The sequence below is a fragment of the Silene latifolia genome, unplaced genomic scaffold (genome assembly GCF_048544455.1).
Source record: "Silene latifolia isolate original U9 population unplaced genomic scaffold, ASM4854445v1 scaffold_273, whole genome shotgun sequence".
NCBI classification, from domain to species: domain Eukaryota; kingdom Viridiplantae; phylum Streptophyta; class Magnoliopsida; order Caryophyllales; family Caryophyllaceae; genus Silene; species Silene latifolia.
In genome coordinates, this window is record NW_027413215.1 from 181035 (window position 1) to 207505 (window position 26471).

Genomic DNA, 26471 nt, shown 5'->3' on the forward strand with positions numbered 1-26471 from the left:
GTGCACAAAAGGGTTAGATATAATTAATAAGGAGTTGAGCTATTAAATTGGTATTATTGAGTGTAAAGAGAAAAGAAGGATAAAAGTAAGCTGAGGAAAATGTTCACCGGAGTTATGTGATGTAAAGGTAAGGAATCATCGAAATGTGTGATAGTATCACGAAGATGTTAGCTGAAGGTTATATAGGAGTTTCAGGACAACATGATTGATAATGAGTTTCGAGGAATTAAGGAAAGTAAGAAGTTAGAAGAATATCTGCATAATATGAGATTTTGGTGGAGAAATGGACGATGATTCAATTAAGGAAAATATTGGGAAGAACGTTGAGATAATTTTGTTCATGGATTCGATGTTCATTGTTTGGGATGTTAACCAAAGATAGAAAAGAAATCATGATATTTAGAGATGAGTGAAGAGGTTTGATGTCCGGACAGTGGTAGTGTTATGGTCTTTGACTAGTGGTTAAGGGAAAGTGTATATTAGAAAAGTGGCAATTCTAAAGAGGCTGATTTTGTAAAGACTGAATTGATAAAAGTATGGTTGTCAGGAAGTATAAGACATAGTCTTAGGAGGTGGTTTCTCATAATGAGTGTTAGCTGTATGGTTATGTATGGCAGAAGGTGCTGGTGATGCGAATGGGAGAATGTGATGAGGGGCATGAGAGTTAAGCTCGGACAGCAGGTAACCTTTGTTGAGTGGTAACTTACGTGGTCAGGATTGACTAGTTGGTTGTGATTACGGGTCTATGATATGTGTAAATGTTTGTGTGAGGTTCTGACCTCACAAGAAGTGGTGCGGTGTGATAATTATAAAGCTATTTTATGAATGTTCGGTAATATATATGTTGGACACGGTAATTTAATTGAATGATATCCAAAAAGGTAATAACTTGATTAATTTGACATGGCTAGTTATAATTTTATGTGTATTTATAACACACGTGTATTCCGTGAAATGGTAGAAATGATGTTCATGAGATGCTTATCTGTTTATTCATATAATATGTTGCGTTGTGATTGAGTAAAGTGGATTTGAGTAAGTTTTTCTTGTACGAGGAGTTATGCTAAGTCGATATCGTGGGAGTTGTATGCGGTTGTGATGGCTATCGATGTGGTGGTGGTGCCTCGGGTGGTGATCCGGGCACGATATTTAGTGTTGTGATGCGGGTACTTTCGCACTACGGTGTGGTTGTTGGTGGCGGTGTTGTGATGCCGTCACCGGTTGTGGTAGAGTAGGCGGGATGATCATGATTCGGGTTTCGAAAGTACATACCAATTATACATAGATTGTTGTTTTGTTTGATGTTGCTCTCTGCGAGTGTCGGTTTTGTCTTTGATAGACGGTTGTCTTGCTTATTCATGTTTTCTTTACCAGGTAAAGTCGGGAATGAGGTAGAGTATGATGTGAAATAGAGTTGTATATGTTTCGTTGTGGTCATGGGAAAGTGATAATCTGTTGATGGGACACGGTTGTGAGAGGTTATTCTGATAACTTTGATCCTGTTTTGAGATGAGACATCGGTAGACATGGTAATGGGAAATGATTCGTGGAACATGAGTTGTAATGATCGATAGCGGCGGGTAGTTCATAATCTTTTGATGAGACAAAGTGAGTGTAGGGTGTTGGGGAAATTAGTGTCATGTTAAGTGTGTATGAATTTTGCGGTAATGAAAGAAAGAACTTGAGGATCTAGTGTGCGTGTACGTAACGAGTGCGGACCGTGAGTTATGCTTCTGGGAGATAAGCGCCTTACGTAGAGAGGTATGTTGTTAGCAGTAATAATGAAGAGTGGGTATGGTGATTTGCTACGAGTTTATGGTATAGGTTAGGTGCGCTGCCGAATGAGTTGAGGAATGGGAAATGTTTATGTATGGGAGCCTTGGATATAAGAATGGTGAGTGTTTGGTTTATAGACGGTTATCTTTGACATGTGGTGATGAGGATAATGAGATAATATAGCTAAGGGTTTAGTATTAGCGAGTTACGAGGACGTAACATTTGTCTTAAGAGGAGTAGGATGCAATAAAAGAGAGTTTCATGGTGGTGCATGCGGTAATATAATTGGAAGTAGAGTGTTAGCGTAGCGTAAAGGAGGGATTTGTTTTGTGGACAATACTTATAAAAAGGCCATGGCCGTGCTTGTAGTAGCGTGATGTTTAGGAGTGTGAGAATATTTCACTAGTGTTGACAGTTGGATGATGAGGTTATGAGTGTGAGTAAACTTCGAGGACGAAGTTCCTTTTAAGGGTGGTGGAATGTAACATTCCGTTTGATGTCTATGAGTGTCTTGGTATTGGATTTGATAGTTGATGATATTATGGAGCTAGCAGCATTAGAGGATGGTAGTTGGTTATGTATGGAGTTGGTGTCGTGAAAGATATATATATGTGGTAGATACGATATAGTGAGTCATGTTGTGGAAGTAAACATAGCTGGTAGAATGGGGGTTAAGAGTTCATGTTCTATGTTCGGTCGAGTTCTCGAGTCCTTAGCTAAGTTGTTGTGTCTTGGTCGAGTCAGTATGGTTGTTTTTATGTATGGGTTGAACTTCGGGGACGAAGTTCCTTTTAAGGAGGGAAGACTGTAATACTCCGTATTTATAAGTCTTGGGGTACTCTATCGAGTAGCCCTTACTCTGTCGAGTAAGGACAAGTTGCGAAATAAAATAGTTTCTGACCTGTTGGGTACTCGATCGAGTAGCTGGGGTACTCGATCGAGTAGGGGGGTACTCGATCGAGTACCTTGGGTACTCGATCGAGTGTCCGGTTTTACGGGGGAGTTTTCTCGGGTTTTGTTAATTACGCGATTAAGGTATTTAAACCAATTCGTCTTTGTTCTAAATCACTTTTTACAAAACCTAAAACCTGTTTAAGAGAGAAAGCAACTTGTCTTCTTCCTAATCGCGTTCTTGACAATTCCCGGAGTTCAGACGGTCGGTTTGCATCGTAGTTTGTGTCGTTGGATTCCTTGCGTCGAGGGTAAGCTTTTAATGTAATTTATATAATGTTTTGTTAAGATTAGTGAAACCCTAATTTAGGAATTGGGGGTTTTTATGAATAGTAATTGAATAGTAGTATCTATGTGTTGTATGGTAGGAGGAGAGTTCATAGAAGAGGCGTTTTGAGACAGCTGTAGATACCGTCTGCGTGTTGTGCTATCCAGGTAGGATTTCCTACTCAGTATTAGTCCCATAATGGGATATTGGTGATGTGCTGTAGTTAGTTGATTGATGTGATAATTGTAATTGTAATTGTGATTGTGATTGTGGTTGTGTTTGTGATGGTTCTCGAGATGCGTTCTCGGCTGAGTGGGGTCACTTGCGGGAGTGATCTCACGCCCTAGTTTCGCCCTTCGTGGAACCCGCCACGAAAGGGGATGTGCACATTAATGGACAGGGTTATCGCTCGTACGATGAGCGGGGCTTAGGTGGGAACGGCAGGCTGCGGTCCCCCATCTGGCGGGTGGTCCGGTGGACGGTCGGTATTGAGACGATGGGAGTTGGTGGTATGTGTGTGTGTGTGTGTGATTCATTTGTCTGTTTATCTTATTGTTGATATATGTATTGAATTGTGTGATTATCGACCCCGTTTAAATGTTTTAAAAACTGTGGTGATCCATTCGGGGTGGTGGCGGTTATTGAGCGAGTGTGATATATGACGCGTATGGGATAGCCGGGATGAGTCATCACGTGGCAGTTAGAAGTCTTCCATTGTGTCAGACGATGTTTTGTAGCTTTGATAGTTTTAGCTGTAGACCGTATGAGAACCTTGTAATTCCTTTTGTTAGCTTTGGTTTTATAATGTAATCACTTAAACTTATTTAATAAAGTATGTTTCTTCATTGTCTTATGATTATCATGCCTCGGGTAACCGAGATGGTGGCATCCTTATACCTGAGTGGTCCTGGTAAGGCACTTGGAGTATGGGGGTGTTACAGTCGCTCACATGGGAAACACCACTGCTGTGACAGACACAAAGCTGAAAAATGCATGGAGGGCAAAGTTTGGATTGGAGAGTACTTCAGCTCAATTATGGTCAAAGATGTGCATGAAAGACCGATGGAATGTAATGATTTGGGGATGAATTTAAAAGAATGTTTGTAATTTACAGCATGTCTATTTTCCTAGCACCGTCTTCAAATAAATCTCTGGATTTGAAACTGGTAAAGGCTGTTGAGCATGTGACAAGGATAAGCCAATTTGATTGGTGTGAATACGTATTTGAGGAAATGGTTAGAAGTGTTAGGGTGTTCAAAGAAGGGGGAAAGTCAACTGTTAGTGGATGCGTAATAGTTATTATGCTAGCATATATGCATAGGTTTGATTTCAAGGGTGATGTTTTGGAACACACTTTACCACTCATCCAACATTGGGACGATAAAAAATTGTCAAAGAGAGTGGATGATGAGAAAAAAACAGGATCTTTGGGGAATGCTCCAATATCAAAGATTGATACCCCATCTGTCAAAGCAACAAGAAGTCCCTAAAAAGACACCATATTCTTGGCAGCTCCAGAGATATTCGACTCGGACGTCGATCATGAAGTGAAGTGGAAACAAAAGAGGGGTATATGATGGTGAAGTTGCCTAGTGGTGTTGAAACTGATGAACAAATCAGAGCAAGGGCAATGGATGTAAGCACTAATGACTGATAATTATTTTAGCTATGATATTAAAATATTATTGTGATATTGTTTTTGAACTAGTGTGATATTGTTTTGAGTCTATTTGTGATATTATTATGATATTGATATTGAATAAAAGCATTTGCTCTGATAATTATTTTAGATATGATATTGTTTGATATATTGTATGATATTGTGATATTCTTAATTGATAATTGTGATATTGTTTAGAAAAGAAAATGATATTGAATAACAGATTGTTGTGATATTGATTTATAAATTGTTATGATATTGTTTTTCCACTAGTGTGATATTATTTGTAATAGGCTGTGATATTGTTATGAAAGTTGATATTAAATAACCTTATTATTGTGTCATTTCTTCTTATTATCAAAGAGTGTATTTTAGTGTTTAATATATTTATTTTGTAATTTGGCAGCGTGCTCATGAAATTTATCTACGTATGAAGAGGGACAATGAATTATTCATAGGTAGGTATGTACGTAACATGAGAAAACTGATCACTATGAAAGCAAAGAGTTCAATGGGTGAAGCAACTACATCTACACAATCTGGTGCGAAGGTAGATGGTGCGGAAGATGTTGATCCTAAAGAACATGCTGCTGCTGAAGAAGAAATTGGGAATCCTGAAAAGAGTACAACAGAGACTCAAACGCTGCCTTTCATGAAAGATGTTGGGTATCATAACTTGGTGGACATGTTGATAGCGAGGTCATATGAAATGAAGAAAGCAAAAGAAGGGATGCCAGCATTTGATGTTTGGACTGAAATGTTGAAAGTGCAGTACAAGGAATTGAACACAAAATACGGTGGATGTACAGATAAAGATCTACAGAACAGTGATGATGACTTGGAATGTGATGACAAACAACAGGATGATGATATTAATGATGTTACTAACTTGGACAGTGGTGATGATGAAGACGAAGATGATGGACTGGATAATGACATGAATTCAAAATTGAATGATGTTATATCCAGTATTGGTGTAGGAGTAGGAAGTCCCGTTGAAGAGTTGAATCGTGATACACTAAATGAAGAAGACGGTGAAAAACAGTGTGGAAAAATAAATGAGGAGACAGATGTGTTGACACAGCTTGATGAAGGTGTAATCAATGTTAGTTTAGAAGGGACCAAGACTGTTGAGAAGGTTCAGGAAATGAATGAGGAGGCCGTAAAAAGGGATGGGAAGACAAAGAAATGTTGAGGACGTAACAAATGTTAAGGAGGGATTTGGAAAAGATGTTGAGGACCTGAATAATAAGAACGTGGAGTCCGGAAAAGAGGTGGGGAGAAAAATGATGATAAAAGTGTGGGGTCTCATAAGAAGGAGGTTCTTCCAAATGTTCGATTTGCAAACAGAGAGAACGTGGAGCATCAATGACTATTTGTTGCACGCAGACAACATGAACAAAATACGAATCGGCGAGATATGGTACCTCATAATTTGGGGTGTACTATGGACTGTGGTTTACCAGACAGGGATGCTGCACTTGTCTCAGATTTCATGTTCAGACAGGACCAATTATTTAAGACTGTCTTGAAGCGTCGGAAGGAAGTAATGGATTATTGCTTCCTTACAGATCATGCGATTAAGAAGACGTAAGTTTATTTTTTGAAAATAAGAAATTAATTAATCTATTACATAAAAATAATTTAAAAACTAATATGCTAATTTTTTTTGGAAAATGGTACAGGGAGATTGTCTGTGACTTTGGTATTTACCATAACATACCAAAGAGCGATATTGAGTCTTTGTTGCACGACACTAAAATAGAAGCGGTGGTTATTGAGGCATGGGCAATATTGCTCAATCAGTTTGAAATGGCGCCAAAAGACAACAACAGACCCACAAGGATTTTCTATGGCCTTGCCCACTCGGTATGGAAAACATAAACCTCATGTGTTCCTTGTGTTTTAAATTACGTGGAAAAATCTATCAACACGACTAATCAATTTCGTTATAAACAAACAGGGTGGTATGGAGAAATCTTATTGGTAGATGAAGAAAATGTTGATGAACTGACAAGATCGAAGGAAGACGTATGGAGGACATGGGATACGTGGTCAAATCAATATAAATGACCCTTTGAATTTAAATTCGGATATGGTAAGAATTTAAAAGTACTTTTAGTTCGAAATCTTTGTTAAGTTAATTATCTAATATTGTTAAGTTAATTATCGATATTGTCGAAGTAACTATTGAAATTGTTTCTTAAATCAGGTAGCTATTTTAGTTGTGATATTGTATTATATATTATGTGATATTGTTACTAAGTACTTGTGATATTGTATGCTATGGTCTGTGAATGACAGTGTTATTTTCTATAAAATATTTCTATAGGTGTTCATACCTTTGCTATATCAAGACCACTACATTTGCGTCTGTATTGACATGCAAGAAGAGGGAAAAAATGTTCTACTTGGACAACCGAGATTATGATCATTTTGAGGACGAGGAGCATGTACACCTTGCTCATTTAACTGTAAGTACTATATTTAAAAATAAGAACTAAGGATATAATGCTTTTGTTAGCTAAAGAATGAAATTTGATAGGTATTTTCTATAAACATAAACAGGGAGAGTCACATTTGTTTACGGGCACTACCTCAACAATAAAGGTTATGCAAGTGGGGCGAAAGTACAGGACTATGTCTTTGACAAATGTCGCCTTTGATTGGCAAACAAAAGAGTTGAACCTGGATTGTGGATTATTCATGATGTTCCACATGATGTTTTTTGTGGGTGAAGATTTTAAATGTGAACTGGACGATCAAAAGAAGAGGCGGTTTACGGGGGGAGATTGCGGCAACGCTTGTGTTGAGCGATTTAAATAAATTTAGGAGTCAGGTTCTGAGGAAGGTTACAAACCTTAATGCAATCAAAGGGACACTGTTGCCTAAATTAGTAGCAAAGAGGAAAGCAGCAAGCAAAAGAAAGAGAGGGAAAGGTGGGAAAAAGAATGTTCAAACTCCTGTACAAAAAAAAACAGGTTATTTTCTTCAACACTGACTTATTTTAATTATATATAAGCATTATATATTCAAATAACAAAAATAAATATTTTTGTAGGTGTGGTAGAAGATGGTTCTGCCAGTGTGGTGGGAAGCAGTAGGAGGGGGAAATCAGATGGCCTTGGTAGCACATACAACTGTGGTGTGGCAGATTCTAACGTGGAGGTCGTCTCAAGGTTTATGAAGGCTAACAAATCACTGTGTGCAAAAATGTTGACAATGAGGAAACAAGTGCTTGACTACTGCCTATTGGACGACCACAGTTTCCCATTAGAGTATGTTTCTGTGATACTGTTTCTTGAAGAGTGTGATATTGTTTTCAGAGTAGTGTGATATTGTTTGCACTATTTAAATTTGATGGTACTTTTATTTTATCATAACTGCTATTTTTGTGATCTTTGTTTCTTAAGGGATGTGATATTGTTTTTAGAGAAGTGTGATATTGTGTGCACTATTTTAATTTGGTTTGTGTTAATGTTTGGAGCAGTGAGGTGGTTGCCAAATTCAGTAATGATCAATATCTTGTCAGAAACGATATATTGTCATTGCTTCCAAATGAGCATGTCAGTAGCAATGTGATTGAATGTTGGTCCCTCATTCTGAACCATATTGAGCACACAGAAAAATGTGAAACAAGTGTGATGTTTTTTGGGATTCGACACATGGTAAGCTGTCCATTTAGTTTGTTTAAATATAATCACTCTTTAAAACAAAAATAGGACTTGTAACATATATATTCAAAACAGGAAATTAAAACCGAAGGAGCTGGAGACAGGGAATTGATTAAAGAAAAGATGTTTGAAGAATGGGACGAATTCATTAGAAGAAACACAGTTCCCTGTAACCTGCAAGCAGATCTGGTTTTTATTCCAATGGTATGGAAAGAGCATTATTTCTGTGTTTGTATAAATTTCAAAACCGAGACAGTGGAAGTGCTGGACAACACAGAGTACCCCGACTGGGAGCAAACACAAATACACAAAGTTGCAGATTTGGTGGTATGATTAATTGATAGTTCTTTAAAGTATTGTTGTATAGTAACATTGAAATAATGGATTTTCTGTGTTTGTGAAATTATTACTAATGGTGAACCGTAATATTGTAGGCGGAGCACATGAGTGACTACTTAGCAAAGAAGAAAGTGGAAAGAGCAGATGATATAATAACGTTTGATGTTGTCAACACCAACTTCCCTTGGCAAAAGACAGAGATGAACAATACTGAGTCTGGGAACTTCTTAATGATGCACATGATTCGATATGAGGGTGTAATGTTTGAAGCCGACCTGAACCAAAAAGTGTATAGGCGATACTATCGGCTAGAAATGGCAAAGCAGACATTGCTTTTAGCGACATAAATGAGAACAGAACACCTTTGATCGAAAAAGTAAAAGAATTTTTAGATGGGAAGGATGAAATATGGAAGACATTGAAGCAACGAGAGGAAGAACAACGAAAAGGCGAAAGGGAAGCGAAAGAGGAAGTACCAATGGCGAAGTTCAAACAAAAGAGAATGCGATGTTGTTGTGGAGGAGGCAAATAAAGAAGATGTTCGGAAACAAGAAAGGAGGATTGTACTAAGAAACCGATTATTAACACAGAATTGCCAATTCTTCGGCAATCTCCTAGGAAAAGGTAAAAAAAATTTACAGTTGTATATACAAAAAGATAGATAGTAATTATGACAAAGGTGTCCAGAAATAATAAATGACTGTTGGTATGGATATGCTTTACAGAGGAGCGATTAGGAAAAGATGTCAAGATCGTAGGAACGAGCCCGCAGTAACATACAAACGTGGTAGGATTAAGACCGTTGCAAATCCGAAGAACCGCGGGAGAGGAAGAGGAAGGAATTAGGACTACTATATTTATTAGAACGAAGTTGTAATTAAAGTAAAGGCTATGTAATGGTAGTACAAAATTGATGCTAATTAAACTAAAAACGAATTTAATGGTAACTTTTTATAATGGTAAAGTATTGATGCTTATTTTGGATGTCATCTAAGCGATGCTAAAGTGTGATATTATTTCACGTTTGGTGTGATATTGTGTAATAGTTCTTTGTGATATTGCTTCTCAATATCACACAGGCTAAAACAATACCACACTTTGTTTACTTTCAAATATCACTATGGATATGGATTGTTAAATCTCACGTTAATATTGTTTTTAGAATGTTGTGATATTGTTGTGTACACAGGTTGATATTGCTTCTGAGTATCGCACAGTATGTTAAACAATATCACTTGAATGTATAAACAATATCACAATATGAATATGTTAGTTTAAGTCTTACGTTGATATTGTTTTCACTATGTTGTGATATTGTTGTGTACACAAGTTGATATTGTGTTAGAAAACTGCCATATTATGAACTGCCATATTTTGACAACACACAAAACACAAGATGTGAAAATCTTAAAGCAAAAGGCATATATAATACTCCTGATGTAGTGATATCTTTGTTTAGAGTAAGATGTGAAATATATAAATGTAAGGTGTGATATTGTTTCTCAAAAGTATCACAAAATACAAAAACAAGACAACTGAGACAAATAAAATAATCAAATACTATCCGAGTACGAGTACTTTCTATTAAAAATAAAGTATAATCTATACTTTAATGAATGTTGTAGGCTATATTAATATACTAGTCATATAGAATGGCGTCTATTTGCTGCTGCTATAATTAATGAACGCCATCAACAAAAACTCCTTCGACCGATCAACCATCATCAGCATCATCCTCATCTGAACTACCCTGAAAACACAAAAAGGTGAAACAATGATATTACTTTATATAAGGAGTGATATTATTTCAAATGAAGTGTGATATTGTTTCTATCTCAGAACAATTACAAACAATATCACATTCTGTTACCCTCAAGCAGTGATACTGTGTACTACAAAAGTGTGATATTATTTCTAACAGTATGTGGTATTGTTTCTTAAATTACCAGGAAAATATAAAAGAAAGTTAAGACAGATGTGTTGACACATTCTGTTATCCTCAAATAATATCACATTCTGGTATCGTCAAATAGTGATACTGTTTAGCATAAGATGTGATATTATTTTAAATAACATATGGTATTGTTTCTGACTCGTGACCATACAGCATAGATAAAAAGTTTCATACATAGACTGTTCATGGTGAACATACCTTATTGTCGGCATCAGGTACAAAAGCATTAGGACAGTTACGTTTATCATGGTGAGCCATTTGTTTGCAATTACGACAAAGCCTTTTAGGCTTCTCCGCTTTAGCTATGCATTGTTGCTTTTTGGAGATCATTCTCTTCCCGCTACCCTTGTTCTTTGCCCCGACGAGGTGGTAAAATCCTCACCTCAGTTGAGGAACTGCACCCGAGAAGCATCTCCAACTCCTGCTCTTTGGTCATTGACTCTGATTGCGGATTGAGTTTCACCCTGAATTGTTTAAGGGTGTCAACAAGATCAGTGATCTCCTTCGTAGGCACATTCTTGAGCACACTGATGGTCGCGTAGAACTCTGACCATAACTTGCACATTTCCATCTTTCGTAAATCAGTGGCATCAAAATCCTCGATTAACTCACCATGTGGACCATAAAGAGGGATCTTATGTGCATTCTTGGTCCACCGCATAAGAATGTATTTATCGGGCAAAGTGTGGACTTTTTTCCGAGTAAACCCAGATAATGTGTCTACAAATAATACCCTTCTAGTTGAACAACTTGCAAGAACATTCAGCGTCATTCGTTAGAGAATTGTAGACGACTTGGTAGGTCTTCTGTGTTTTGGCATCAGCAATACCAATTAATTCTACACCGTTTGCAGGTGGTGTGAAGCCACCAACACTAAGGGAACAAATAGAAGAAGAAGCTTCTACTTGAAAAACGAAAGCGACATTTGTATAAACCTTGGAAGCATGAGCTTCAACTTAAGAGAAGTCGCTAATTGTGGAAGAGTACAATCATCGTCTCTATCAAGTTGTTTTTGAGTATGGTATTTGTACATCAATGGCACTTTGAAACCGCATCAAGAATTCAACAAGTGTACCATGTGCATTTTCAAAACGCTTGAAAAAATTATTCTGACTATCAGAACGTTGAGTTGTTCGTAATAGACAACCCATAGGAACATCACGAAAATAAGCTGGGATCCATTTCCTCCTTTTTCTAAACATGGTTGACAACCAGGAATTACCATCAAGATTATGCTCATTGACCAACTGACACCACTTTTCTTCAAATTCAAGAGGTTCTAACTCAGCATCCCAAACAATAGCATTCAAACGGCTGACAAAATCAGTCTCTCTCGAAATTGCAGGCCCAACCTTATCAGTAACCTTTTGCATGATATGCCACATGCAATATCTGCGCTTAGCATGTTTGAAGACAGCACGCAAACCCAGCTTTATTCCAGCACACTGATCAGTTATTATACAGTGTGGCTCTCGCTGTCCCATAGCATCAAGGAACTTTTGAAAGACCCATGTGAACGAATCTTCATCCTCATGAAATAGCAACATGAAGCAAAAAGTAATCGACCTTTTGTGGTGGTCTACGCCAAGAAATGAGTGAAAAGCATACAATACTTATTACTTGTAAGTTGGATCGTAAGTGATGTAATCACCAAACAAAGCATAGTTTCTACGAGACTCTGCATCACACCAAAAGGCACGAACCAAGCATTTACCAGAATCCACCTCATAAGCAAAGTAAAAACCTTCAGTGGTATCACGTTTATCCTCAAAATAGTTAACAAACAGTTGAGCATCCCGGTCTCCTATGAAACATTTGATATCCCTTCCAAAATTCTTAAAATCAACAAGTTGAGCTCCAACATTCTCATAGCCATCTACATATTCCTTGACATTTCTAAATGCCCTTGTTGGCCCTTGATTAACCCTTGAATGATCAATAATTGTCTTTTTATGATAAAGATGGAGGTGCCTGTGTTTTTTTTGAAAGCTGCGATTTCTAAGTGAACAAAGACGGTGATTATGCCACTCACGAAACTGAAAAACAACATAACCATCCCCATTATAGCGAAACTCAATCATAGCAGTACAACCAATCCTAGTTAATTTAGTGTTCCTGATATCAAAAGGCCTGGGAGTTGCCTGCTCCTTTCCACTATCTAAAACAGTAGCCTTCCTCTTACGATCTCTAAAACCTTCACGGTTGCAAACTACAAATTTATACTTCACATCACCAGAAACAGACCTTTTTTGAGAAGACTTCCTAGGTTCAAAACCACATGCTTCTACATAAACATCATAAAAACTAATAGCTTCTTCCAACGTCCCAAACAACTGGCCAATATAAGGTTTAAATTCAGGTGCAACATTCCTTGTCCACAATTCACTACCACCAGGTGTGGAGTCCAAAAGTAGTTGATGCACACGAGAAGGAACAGAATGTTGTTCAACATGTGGAGTAGAACTAGATGCATCAGGTGGTTCAATCAGAAGAGTAGAAGTAAGTGAAGACTCAACAATATCATTACTATCTTTAGAGGTAATGGCAGAGACATGAAGATCATTACAGGAAGAAGAGGTTACATTACTTGTAGGATCTGGCAAGAAAAGTGAAAGGTAAGATAACAAGAAAAAGTGTAAAAGATATGGACGAAAACAAAATCACACAAGTGGCTGAACAATATCACCTATCTAGGGAAACAATATCACGTTGTCTGGGAAAATATCACATATGAAGATGGAAAACGATATCACAAACAATGTTGCAGGAAAAATATCACACAGGTGCCTGGACAATATCACATATTCAGGAAAACAATATCACGTACTCTGGAACAAATATCACACATGAAGTTGAAAAACAATATCACAAACGTGAATATACAATGTACATATCAACATAAACAATATCACCAGGTGTAGAAAACAATATCACATATTGAGAAAAATAAGAACGTCAATGAACAAAAAAATATGTACCAAAAGTATGACGAACATGTGATTGAAAGCTGAAAGTACAAAATAAAGAGAGAATACGCAGAGATTTCAGAATACGCTGAAAGTACAAAATTAAGAAGAATAACATACCAGACATCACAATGAAGATTGAAGACGCAGAGATTTGAGCACGAAAACCTTGAAATCAAACAAAAACGAGCCGAATTTTAAAGAAGCACAAAATTAAATTGAAAATAACAAATAAATAAGAACAAGCAGACTAAGATAAGAACGAAGGCGAAACATAAGGACGAAAAACGGCAATTACGTACCTGAACAAAGGAAATGATTGAAATAATATGATAATTGTGAAGAATGAGCAGCAAAACCTGGAAATAAAACAAAAAACGTACCGAATTTGAGGAAACACAAAATTAAATTGAAAATAACAAACAAAAGCAAGATGAAATTCAAATTATAAAAAGGAAAGAAGAACAAACAGAGTAATGTTAGGACGTATTCGAAATTTAGGGACGAAAAACGCCAATTACGTACCTGAACAAACGAACTAATTGGAATAATATGATAATTGTGAAGAATGACGACGAAAAACGGAGATGACGCCTAAATTCTAGGGTTTTCGAGCTCAACAATGGAGGAAGAAGCAACAGTAGAGAGAGAAATTGAAGGGAGAAGCAGCTACAGTAGAGAGAGAATTTGAAAGGAGGAAATAACGGTATTGATGTAAAACATAGTTTATATAGGCAGCTGTTAAATTACTAATTTGCCCTTCCTTGTTTCCACCCTAAATACCTATCATAGTATTAATCCTCAATCCTCAAATATATAACTAATACTCACATGATCCCATTCCTATATATATATATATATATATATATATATATATATATATATATATATATATATATATATATATATATATATATATATATATATATATATATATACATATATATTGTTGATGCGCCACGTGTCAACCCAGCTTTAAATACAAGTATTAATTACAGCTGAACATTAAATATAAACATAATAAATGCGTATAAATCTCAGCAAAATATTAATTATAACTTAATAAATTTTATTATAAAATTGCGTTAAATAATTACGGTGATTTGACTAAAAGATTATTTTGATAAAAATTCTAAAATGTAAATAGTTACATTTATTGTGAAAAATGCTTCAAATTGAGTATAATTTTCATTATATTTATTGAAATATTTTGATTTGTAGAGATGATTAAAGTGAGTGTCTCATAATATTTTATATTTACGTAAAAAGAGATTTTGAGAAAGTTATAAAACTTAGTCCATTAAATGCTAAGAATAATATTTTTTGAAAGAGTCATTGTATTTCTTAAAAACATAACTTAAAGAAAACGACTAAGAGATAATTAAGTTTTTATATGGGGAATAAAAAAAATTATATTTCGAGAAATTGAATACATATGAGATTTTGTTAGGTTTAAATAGTGTGATAACAAGTATGTGTATGAGTATATATGTACACAGTGATCGCAAATGCATTTGAATAATCAAAACAAAAGTAATGATTATTAAATAAGATAATATTATAAAATACATGAAAAAGCAGAAAAAAAAACGTTACATGTTTCTTTAATATCTTCAATTAAAATACGTATACGTCAAGTATAAATATTGATTATGACTAGCTAAATATTACTTTTAGTTAAATATTTTATATATTATATTTTAAATACTTTAAAGTTAAACCTCAAAAAATATTATTTGAGAAAGTTTAACCTAACTTATTTACAGGTAAACTCTTAAACATCATTTATATATAATTGTTTAAAAATACAAAAGGTGCAATTTTTATAGATATGTTTGATACATAACAGATACAAAACACAATCAAAACATTTGAATAAGTTGAGTTTGAACTCTATATGTTTGATACATAAATATGACACGTTATACATAAAAAAAAAAATTACATGAAATTATAATTCACATCATTTTGAACAAATATTAATTGATTAGGAATGTAACGTGTTGTGAAATGATATAATTTGAGAACTTAATGTTGATTGTTGCATTATTTGAATAAACTTTATTTTAATTAATGTGATACTTGATCAGTCACAAAATAATTTATAAAATTTTGATCAGCATAATTAATTATCACTTATTAGTTTTAATTAAAATTATATGTATTTTATTTTAAAATATTGAAAATAAACCTAAAAAAATTAAATGAGAAAAATTAATTTATTTTTACTTATAAGTAAAATATTAAAGGTCATATATAAATTATGTTATTTTTCTTCAAATATAATAATTAAATTTTAAAACATGCCGCACGAGGTGCGGGATACTACCTAGTACGAAGTATAATGGAAAGTAGTTTGGTGGAGATGACAATTGGAGAGGTGACTCGTAAAGATGATGGCGATGCACCGCAGTATTAATAACGGTATTCGATGCCGGCGTTTGTAACGGTGGCAGACCCCGACGTCGTTGGCGGTGATAACGGTGGACTTGAGATCGACCCAAACACTGAAAGCAAGGATCGACACATTCGTTGACAGCGTAATTTGAAAGCGTTTGTGTGCCAGCGTTCTAAGCTATGAACGTGATAGTGTAATGTCGAGCCTGCCGATGGGATAGAAATGGTGGCAATAAATTTGATGCGCTGATGAAACGGATGGTTTTTGCGATGAAGGAGGTAGCGGTGGTTCGCGCGAACTGTGAAGGACTGGAGGTCGCCAGCGAGGTTAGTTGTGATCATGGTAGTGCGACGAGGGAGAAGAGGAATAAGGGGGTTGCTGTTGTGGTGATGCTGTAAAGAAGCTGAGGTCTTGGATGATGGTCTTTTGGTTTGGCATTCCCAATCTTACATGGACACTAGTTTGACAATCTACATAGTATAAAAGTTAAGTTTTTCTTTGGCTTCTCATTGGTCGATGAGTTTTAATAATATAATCTTATGGGTCCTCCCATGTTTTTTGTGCCAATTAATTACCCTCTCTATTCAACTCAATTCTTATTCTAATTAATCTTATTCAAATGTTTATTCTTGAATTGAAAGATTACTTATTAGTGAATACTGGGGCAAAAAAATGGTAATTTGAATAGCCATTATTTATTTAAAATAAAAAAAACTACCATAAAACATATGAAATCAAAATGCTTTAATTATTGGAAAAAAAAAAACAACCGAATTCAAATATACTTCTAAAGTTTAAAAATTCTCTAATTTTCTAGATCTAAATTTAATCATGGGATATTATCAAAATAATATTTAAAAAAACTGAAACTTTAATGGCATAATTAGGAAAATTGAATCTTTAAAAAACAAGAAACAGATTTAAAAGATTGGATCTTTAATAACAAATTTAAAAAATTCAATCCTTATATATGTCATGAAATCACAATTACTTAGAACGTGTTATAATAGCAAAATAAATAACCAGAAAAATGAAGAACTTGCTTGGAATAAAAAAAGGCTAATTTTATAGCAAAATAAAACTGTTAAAAAATGTTAATGAGAAAATTGACATATACTATACAATAATATTAATAATAAAAAGGTTGAATTACCGTATGCAAAATGAAAGAAATCATCTTCACTCGATTTATAATAATTTTTATATTTATACACCTCAAAAAAATAATTTTTATATTTAAGGATGTAGTTATAGAATCGAATTTAATGGTTGATGTGTTTAGGTTTGGAGAGACCTAGTGAGAGAGAGATATGAGCTGCGTTTAAGAGTGGTATATTTGGGGTGATGGATTATTAGTGGGTAGTTTTACTTATATGGGTTTAGGCTAGGGTTTCTTACTTTCTTCATGGGCCAAATTTGTCGATCAATTTTTTTACTTAGATACGTAAGTCCATTTTAATTGATTTCTTATGTGGGCAAATGCAAGCACAAAAGTTATAATGAAATTTCACAAATTCTCATTTATAACGGGTATATCTGTCTTGATTTTAAAATGAGTCAAGTAGTTTGTATAAGCAATATATTTGTCTTATATGAACATGCAAAATAATACTTGACCTATTTTGATGTTAAAACAGATATAAAAGAGACTTATTGTTGAAATTTATCATAGACATGGAGTACATGGCTCAACCGGTCAACCCACACTTTAAATACAACTAAAAACGAGTACTTTTATAAGTTTAATTTTAAAAATTTCATTTTATCGAACGTAGTTAAGTTTTCAATATTTATGCATTTACTTTATAATAAAAAGTACTCCATAGTTATTATGGTAGAATAAACGATACGTTATTTTAAAAAATATACTATACCCGTGCAATTTTGTTGCACGGGCTTAAAACTAGTTAGTTTTGATTTCAAGCCAAAATGATAAATATTTTGTTTTTGAATATTATTTTAATAAAAGCTTCACTAACTTATCATATTACTTGTGTAAGAAATTAAACAAAGGAATCCCGACTCCGAGAGTCGGGTGTGTATTGTGTAAAACTATCTTTACTGCTGCCAAAAAAAAAAAAAAAAAAAAAAAAAAAAAAAAACTTATCATATTACTAAACAGGAATTAAAAAATAACCAATGGTTGCAATAATTATACTAGTGTATGATTTGATAGTCTTTTTGCCTAAGGCGCATCAATAATATGGTTGCACACTCTCTACCCTACGTTTTTGGTTCGATTCTTTCCAACAAATCAGTAAAGTGAAAGCCATGTTCATCAACCTATTCGAAAAAATAAATTATAGCAAGTTGGTAAGAAATTCACAAATAGGATTATGTAAGAAATTAGCTATTCTTTTCATGAATTGTCGTTAATTATTCAGTAGGTAATAAAGTTATTTATTGTAGACCTTCATACATTTATTTCTTTATATATACATAATACACTTATACACTAAGGTTTATGTCCATAAAGTTCCTTATTGTCTCTATCCCAATTCATTCTAAAAATGAGATATAAACATTGGACCTATAAATAAGTTAAACCATTTATTTGTTATTAAAAAATATGATAAATTTACACGTTGATACCTTGAGTTTTGATAAAATTTCATTTGGTGCATTAAGGTTGATATAATTCATTGGTGTCTATATTATATTTCACATCGTTTGGTGACTTGAGATTTAAAATATTTTTATTTTTGAGCAAAAAGTAAAATAATCAAATTTTACTTCAGTTAATAATGATTTTTTTTTTGGCATAATAAAGTGCAAGAATAAACGAAAAACAAATTACCAGATCAAATATTCAGATAGTTCGAAAAAAAAAAAAAAAAAAAAAAAAAAAAAAAGTTATCTTTACCCAAAATATACGAGAATGTTGATAGAATTCAGATCACCAAAATAAAATTAGGTCAAATTTCAAAACACAAAAATTCCAGAGAGACGGTCTTTCAATAGCGTTATTGAGAGATCTCTCACATGATGGGATGTAGGACCCATTGAATTTCATTTTTTCCCTATTATGTTTCCCACTAAATTAGTGGAAGACGGTTTCTCATGAGACCTATTGAATCTCAAATTATTAAACTTATTTCAATTCATTATTAAACTTATTTCAATTCAAATTATTATTATTCTTATTCTCTTAATTTCAACTTATTTCAATTCATTTTTATTCAGCTCAAGCGGAAGGATGTCCATTCTCTCGAGTTTGATGCTCATTACCATCCACCGTTCAAGAGAAGTCGACTTGTTTCTTTGATTAGCACTACTTGTACTTGGGTAGCACGTAGTTTTGGGGTTGCTAATGCCCCTCTGTTTGTACTCTAATGTACTCCGTACTGGTTTTATTTATTTATAACAGTTTATTGTTGTAAAAAAAAACATGGAATGCCTCCTTTGTTGCAAGTTGACCATCAAAAAGTTATTTTAGTGTGTTTCTGGTTCTCTTTTGTAGTCTCCAAGTCTCCATGTATAAATGAGCCATATTCCTCTCATTTAAATAAACAACATACACTGAGCTCTTCAAGGACCGTCATCTTCCCTTTGTTTACACGCAAGATTCTATTTTATTCTGTACGTCTAAACTTAAGGTACGTCGTCAACATAATACATGTACTTAACTACTTTGTTTGGAAATTTTAACAGGAAAAACAATCTTGTCTATATCAATATGCTTTTAGTAGTCCGTATGTATGAACACATCATCAAAACCTCATCAAAATCTCTCTCTAGGTCTAGAGAGTTCCTCTCTTCTGAGAGTTTCCTTGTATTAAGGTTTCTTCCCTTTCATGGCCGCCTAACCTTATCTCCTCCCCTCCACTACCCTCTCCACTTTCTTCTCCATCTGCCTAACTTCCCTTCCTGTTTTTGATCTGCCTTGCATGCAACCTCCTTTTAATTTGCGTGTCGATCCCTCAATCCTTCTTCTTGCATGAACCACCGCCTAACATCTACCTCTTCCCCCCTTTTTAAGTGCCTGTTTGCCTTTCTTTCTCAGTTCATATAATCCTTTCTTCCTTCTTATCTATATTTATATATAAAAAAAAAAAAAAAATCCATACAACATACAGACCCTTATTACTATAATACCTTAAAACCCTAATACAACATATATATACATATGGCTTCATCATCCACGCCAGCTCCATGTCGAGCTGGTGTTAGTATCAAATTACCACCCCACTTATGCATCGATTTCACTGGAATCGATTTCAAAACTGTTCTGTTGGCAAGATTCATTGATCAGCGCTACCTGGATACTGACAGAATCTTTGAAGTCATTGATATCCATTGGAAGCTTAATGGTGTTGTTTCCATCCGCTCAATGGAACCTTACTACCTGTTCTCTTTCTCCTCGCCGGAAGATTACTCCTACTTCAGGCAGCGTCAGACTGTCAATATAGATGGAAGTCTGCTTGTTTTCAGACAAATTGCACCTACTTCATTTCCGGATAACATGCTCTTTCATGTTGTCCCGATTTGGATTAGGCTTTTGCACCTTCCTTTCCACCTTATGCACTCTTCTGTGGCTTCTTACCTCCTCTCCCATGTGGGAGATATTTCTGAAGAAGAAAGCATTACTACTTTGATGCCCACAAGGAATTTTGTTAGGGTAAAGGTCTGGATTGACTTATCCAAACCTCTTATCCCTGGATGCTTCTTGGCTCTTAATGATCGTCAGCATCAATGGATTGCGTTCTCATACGAAGGGGTTTTCCGCTTTTGCAAAACTTGTGGGGAAGTTGGTCATCGGGTTTCTTTTTGCCCTTCAGGCAAGGTGGAAGGAGCTAGGCGCATCCGCGCTCGTATGGACGAGCTCAGTAATCGTGGTTTGCTGGTGTTGCACGGACCTCCTGGTTCCCGATTTTATTCGCCTGAAATTTTGGGCCTTCCTTCGCGTTTGAAATATCTCAATACAGAGATTAATATTGCATCACCTGACAATTCTGTTCGTATGGATTCCGGTGGAGCTTCCCCTGTGTTTTCTTTCTCATCATCACCCTCGGATGATGATGATGATGACGGGGACGCACCTATTTCCAAACCTCCTCCTGGTTTTGAGGTTCATGAGGACCTCTCAAGGGAAGTGCTTCTGGAAACGCACCCGTTGGTTAGATCTTCTTTTCGTGATCAGGAAGCACCTCCTCAGCCACCGTCTCACGCCGAATCAAGCCGCCGTCGTGTGTCACCTGCTTTTAGGGTCTCCGCACCTGAGGAAGACCTTGATGAGCCTTTATCGTTGGGCCTGGCTGAACCTTTGACTCCTTCTCAGCCCATTGATGTTGGTTTTCTTTTTCGTGACTCTGTTGGTGGTTTTGGGCCTGCTGGCACTGGGCTTCCTTTGGACCCAGTTGATACAGCGGGCAAGAAAATAAAGTTTGTTTATAAAAGAAAGGTACCCAGCTCTTTAAATTTCTTTAGTAGGCCCAAGTTTAAGAAGTTTGGTAAGTCCAATTTTCTGGACCTCTCTTTTGCTGAGGCTTCGCCTCTTTCCTTACCCACTGACCGTCTTCTCCTTTTTTTGGGCCTGTTTGGTTTTAATTACAGTTGGCCTAAGTCGCCTACTATTTTTAGCAAAAAAAGAGTTTTTCCTTTGGATTTTTCGCTTTTGGAAGGCAGTCCATCCAAGCGCTGTAAACTCTCTTCTTTCTTTACCTGTGATTTTTATCCGCAACTACTGACTTCTTTTTCATCTGTGTCCTGTTTCAGCGTTGAAGACGAAGCTTCTGTCATAGGTCTGGTGGTGGACCTTAATTCACCACCAGGGAAATCATGAATATCTTTTGTTGGAATTGTAGGGGATTTGGCGAGACGGATGATCCTACAATTCTGTATATACGTCACTGCATCCATAAATATCATCCGTCTATTTTGTTTTTACAAGAAACCCATACTTCTGTTGGAACTGCGGCTTTGCGAACTTCTTGTCAAGACCTTCCTAATTTTTGTGGTGTCGATTCTCTAGGTCGTAGTGGTGGTCTTCTTCTTCGTTGGGCTGACTCTGTAAATATTAGTGTCTTATGTAGTGACCCCCGCTTTATCTTTTGTAATCTTTCAGTTGAAGTTAGCCCTTCTGTGATGCACAATATGTATTGTATGTTTATATATGGGGAACCTGTGTTTATGTATCGATCATCTTTATGGGACAAAATTTCTGATGTAATTTTAGGTTACTCACCTTTTGTTATTATTGGGGATTTTAATCAGGTTGAATTACACTCCGACAAGCTTGGTGGATCAAATTTGATCCGTGGTCAGGATGTTTTTACAAATTGGAAGCTACATAACAATCTCATTGACGTTCCGTTTTTTGGCCCTCGTTTCACCTGGTCGAATAGCCAACATCATTCCGACTGCATCATGGAGCGTCTTGATCGTGCTTATGCCACCGCTGATTGGTTTAATCTCTTTCCTTTCGCATCAATTACTCATCTACAAATACTTGTCTCGGACCACGCACCAATAATTTTACGTCTCTCTCGGCCTGCTCATTCCAAACGCCCTTACCGTCTGGATAATTGGTGCCTTCCTCTGCCTGAGGTTGCTGACTTGGTTACAGTGGCTTGGGCTACTCCTGTGCGAGGCTCAACTATGTTCATGGTATCTAGGAAATTGGCTGCTGTTAGGTTTGCTCTTCTCAAATGGGTTGTTAAGCACCGTGTTTCACATGGCATAAACTGGTCCTCTGTTGAAAATGATTTAGACCAGTCAGCCGCTTCGATTTCTGACACCCTTTCTGCTGATGCTTTTCACTCTCTTCGTGATGACCGGCTACAACTTATTCACAAACAGCATAGTTACTGGTGCCAGCGTGCGAAGCTTCGAAAAGAAATCATGGACGGTCTCCCATCTCGTTTCTTATTCAGTAAAGTTAAACAACGAACCTCAAAACAACGTTTGGTTGCACTACAAACTCAGGCGGGTGATTGGTTACATGATCCTCTTGCTATTGAAGCTGAAATTATACAATACTTTCAAGATTTGTTCCTAAATCCGATATCTCTTAATCAGGGGTTTTCAAGTGATATGTATGATTCTTTTCTTTCCAATCTGGACCTCCCTTCTCTTTCACAGTCTGCCTGCTCCCTTTTATCCACTCCTTTTTCAGAAAGCGATGTCATCAGTGCACTACGTTGTATGAATGGCTCGAAATCCCCGGGGCCTGATGGTATTACTCCACGTTTTTTCCAGTTGTTTTGGTCCAGGATTGGTCATCTGGTAACCACGGCTATTCTCCGCTTTCTTAATTCCGGCGTGATGTTAAAGGAATGGAATGCTACCCTTCTTGTTCTTATTCCAAAAATTGATCATCCGGAAATGGTTTCACATTATCGCCCAATCAGCCTTTGCAATGTTATTTACCGGATTTCTTCAAAGTGTTTGGCTAATAGGCTGAAGATGGTCATTCCTTCTCTTATTTCGGATACGCAACAAGCTTTTGTACCTGGAAGACTGATGTCAGACAGCTCGATAATTGCTCATGAAATTATGTACTATGTTAATAAAACAACTAGAGGTAATAATTGTTACGCGGTCCTCAAGCTGGATATGCACAAAGCCTTTGATAGAGTCTCCTGGCAATTTCTTATGGCCGTTATGCGACATATGGGTTTTCCTCCTGCTTGGTGTAGCATTATTTGGGAATGCATCTCTACAGTTTCCTACCGTGTCCTGATCAATGGCGAACCCACTACCTGTTTTCATTCAACACGCGGCCTTCGTCAAGGCGATCCTTTATCTCCTTATTTGTTTATTCTGTGCATGGAAGTTCTATCCCGTCAACTTTCACATGCTGAGAAATCGGGTGAACTTGTGGGTATTAAGGTTTCAAGATATGCCCCTCCTTTATCTCACCTTTTCTATGCTGATGACGCTCTTCTCTGTCTCAAGGCTACTCCAGACTCCTTTGCTGTTTTACGTGATTTATTCAAAACATTTGAAGCAACACGGTCGATGATTAATTTGAGCAAGTCCTACATCAAATTCGGTCAAATGCTCCTTGATTTCAAGACCCATTTGACCAATATTCTAAAGATGCAGACGGTGACTTCCTTCAACACTTACCTCGGCGTTCCTATTGATATTCCTCGTAAAAGATCTGATGTTTTCAACCCATACATTGACAAGCTTTCAACCCGTATTGCCTTATGGTCGTCCTTGCACCTTAGTCAACCATGCAAGCTGCTTCTTATCTCGGCCATTCTTCTTGCATCTTTCAATCATTTGATGACGGCCGTTCCCTTCCCGGTTTCAATTTGCAACAAAATTGACTCCTTAATTGCTGCATTCTGGTGGCGAAGTGATTGGCAACGCCCTGCGATTCACTGGCTCAAACGTGATGTTATCCAGGCACCCAAGGATTGTGGTGGCCTCGGTATTAAGAATACTCTCCTATGGAGTCAAGCATCTCTGCTTAAGATCTTTTGGCGCGTTCACTCCAATCCCTTGGGCCTGTTAGCCAAGTTACTATATCCTAAGTATGCAAAAGACTTTCCTTTTCCATCTCGGCGTTCACGGACTTCACGTCCCTCTTTTCTTTGGAATGGCGTTTGTCGTGCTGCTGCTGCTTCATCTGAAGCTTTAGCTTGGAAACTAGGAAAAGGAAATTCTATTGATTTAACACGACATCCTTGGGTGAATGGCAAGATACCTTCTTTGCGATCGCTCCTGGCGATGCTCCGACCTTGTCTGTTCAGATTTGGTTCTGCCATCCGGGAACCGGAATCCAAGTGCAATTTTCCGTTTTTGAACCTCACTCAGCCGGGGAGATTATTGCTATGGAACCCCACACTCGACATTGATGACTTTGTTTATTGGAAGTTTACTGAAGATGGATCTTACTCTGTCCAATCAGGCTATCTTTTCTTATGGTTCAACACCTTCGGCTCCGCTATTTTGCCTTTAACCTCCTCTTTTCCGTGGACACGTATTTGGAAGATGCGTGGCTCTACAAAATTTGGGATTTTACTTTGGCATGACCGGGACATAATATTATGCCAAGCTGGAAAAGCTCTCCTCTCGAGGTATTGGTATTTCATCAACTTGTAATCTCTGCCACAATGCACCGGAATCAGCTGATCACCTCTTCCGGTCATGTTCTATTGCTCGCCATGTTTGGAAAGCCACTTCCCTTGGTCTTGATACACGCAGTAAACGCATCTATACCTTTTTCAACATGGCTGGCTAATATGATCTCCTATTTCTCAAGACTTTCCTCTGTCTCACATAACTATCTTCTATATTTCTGCTCGACTCTATCTGCCATCTGGTCCATCCGAAATGCTGCTGTTTTCCGAGGACAACCCGTGGAACCCTGCGTATTTGTCAACTTGAGACTCCCTTGCTTTTTCACATCAATAATTCCGGATATATGGGCTTCACTAACTCCTTTCATTTCCTTACCATGCCCTCCCACCGGAGTCTCTCATTTCCTGTCGCAAGAAAGCACATTAGCAACTCTGTTTTATGTCCACATCAAACGGCTTCCTACCCATCAAGGTTACAGCTGTATCATCTCTGAAGCTTCTGGTTGCTCCTTTTTAACGCATATTCGTGCTGCGTCCTCTTTCATTGCTACCACAAGAGCTTTACTTCATGCTATGACTCATGCTCAATCAGCAGGATGTCACTCTGCTAAGTTTCAGTTTTCATGTTCAAAGCTATCTTCCGTTCTGACGAATCATCAGTCAGTACCAATAAGCGTTCGCAATTCAATTGCGAAAATTAGATATCTCCTTGTATTATATCCTTTCTGGTCTGTTAGTCTAGCTACAGGCTAAACCGCTTGTCTTGTTTGTTTGTTTGTTTTCATATTTTCTTTATTTATATATCTCAGTTCATTGTTGTCAAAAAAAAAAACTTGTGTTTGTTAAGGAGTACGGAGTAGTATTTAGTTTTATGATAAATTCCTTAATTTTAGTAGACATTTTTATTGCCATTCATTAGATATATGAGAGTAGTTTATAAGATATTAACAGAATTAGTTAATTACTCGTAGTTTTCACAAGTCTGTTATAGTGTTAAACAAAATCTTATAATAGTTTCAACAACTCATTTAATAGCTGTTGATGAGGGAGTATGCATTATACGGTTGTTGTACGCCGTTCAATGGTTTATCGGGAAATTTGTATACGATTTGTTTTAAAAAAATAAATAAAGAACTTAAATAGTTTACATTTAGTAGAAGTCTTGTTTTTCCTTAAAGCAAGTGCAATGGAAGAACTTTATATAAAGTTCTTCCTTTGCCAAATAAAATTTTGACAATTTCAATAATTAAGAACTTTTTGGTGCAATGGAAGAACTTTAAATAAAGTTCTTAAATAAGGCCATAATTAATTTGATATTTTTACAATTTCTTGTTTTTGGGGAAGAACTTGCAGTTAATGTATTATACAACTGGTTGTATATACAACTTAATCAATGTAACTGAGCGGTGTTACAAAGTTGTCGAGCTCTATTAACAAAATTATTGAGCTATGG

The 26471-nt window shown here is 36.3% G+C and overlaps 2 protein-coding genes across 2 annotated transcripts; both read right to left on the reverse strand.

The window, feature by feature from the left end:
* Positions 1 to 11359: 11359 nt before the first annotated feature.
* LOC141639085 (protein FAR1-RELATED SEQUENCE 5-like) lies at positions 11360 to 12169 on the reverse strand. The gene is made up of 2 exons (XM_074448275.1): positions 11654 to 12169; positions 11360 to 11557 (listed from the first exon to the last, which is right to left on the reverse strand). The coding sequence occupies exons 1-2, from the start codon at positions 12167 to 12169 to the stop codon at positions 11360 to 11362; spliced, it is 714 nt and encodes a 237-aa protein (XP_074304376.1).
* Positions 12170 to 12238: 69 nt separating this feature from the next.
* Positions 12239 to 13715, reverse strand: LOC141639086 (protein FAR1-RELATED SEQUENCE 5-like). The gene is made up of 2 exons (XM_074448276.1): positions 13709 to 13715; positions 12239 to 13218 (listed from the first exon to the last, which is right to left on the reverse strand). The coding sequence occupies exons 1-2, from the start codon at positions 13713 to 13715 to the stop codon at positions 12239 to 12241; spliced, it is 987 nt and encodes a 328-aa protein (XP_074304377.1).
* Between the last annotated feature and the right edge of the window lie 12756 nt (positions 13716 to 26471).

Coding starts and splice junctions, on each gene's coding strand:
- LOC141639085 (XM_074448275.1), bottom strand. CDS start 12,169: ATGTTGCTATTTCATGAGGATGAAGATTCGTTCACATGGGTCTTTCAA. Junction 11,558..11,653: donor GGTTTCAAAGTGCCATTGAT/GTACAAATACCA, acceptor CATGCTTCCAAG/GTTTATACAAATGTCGCTTT.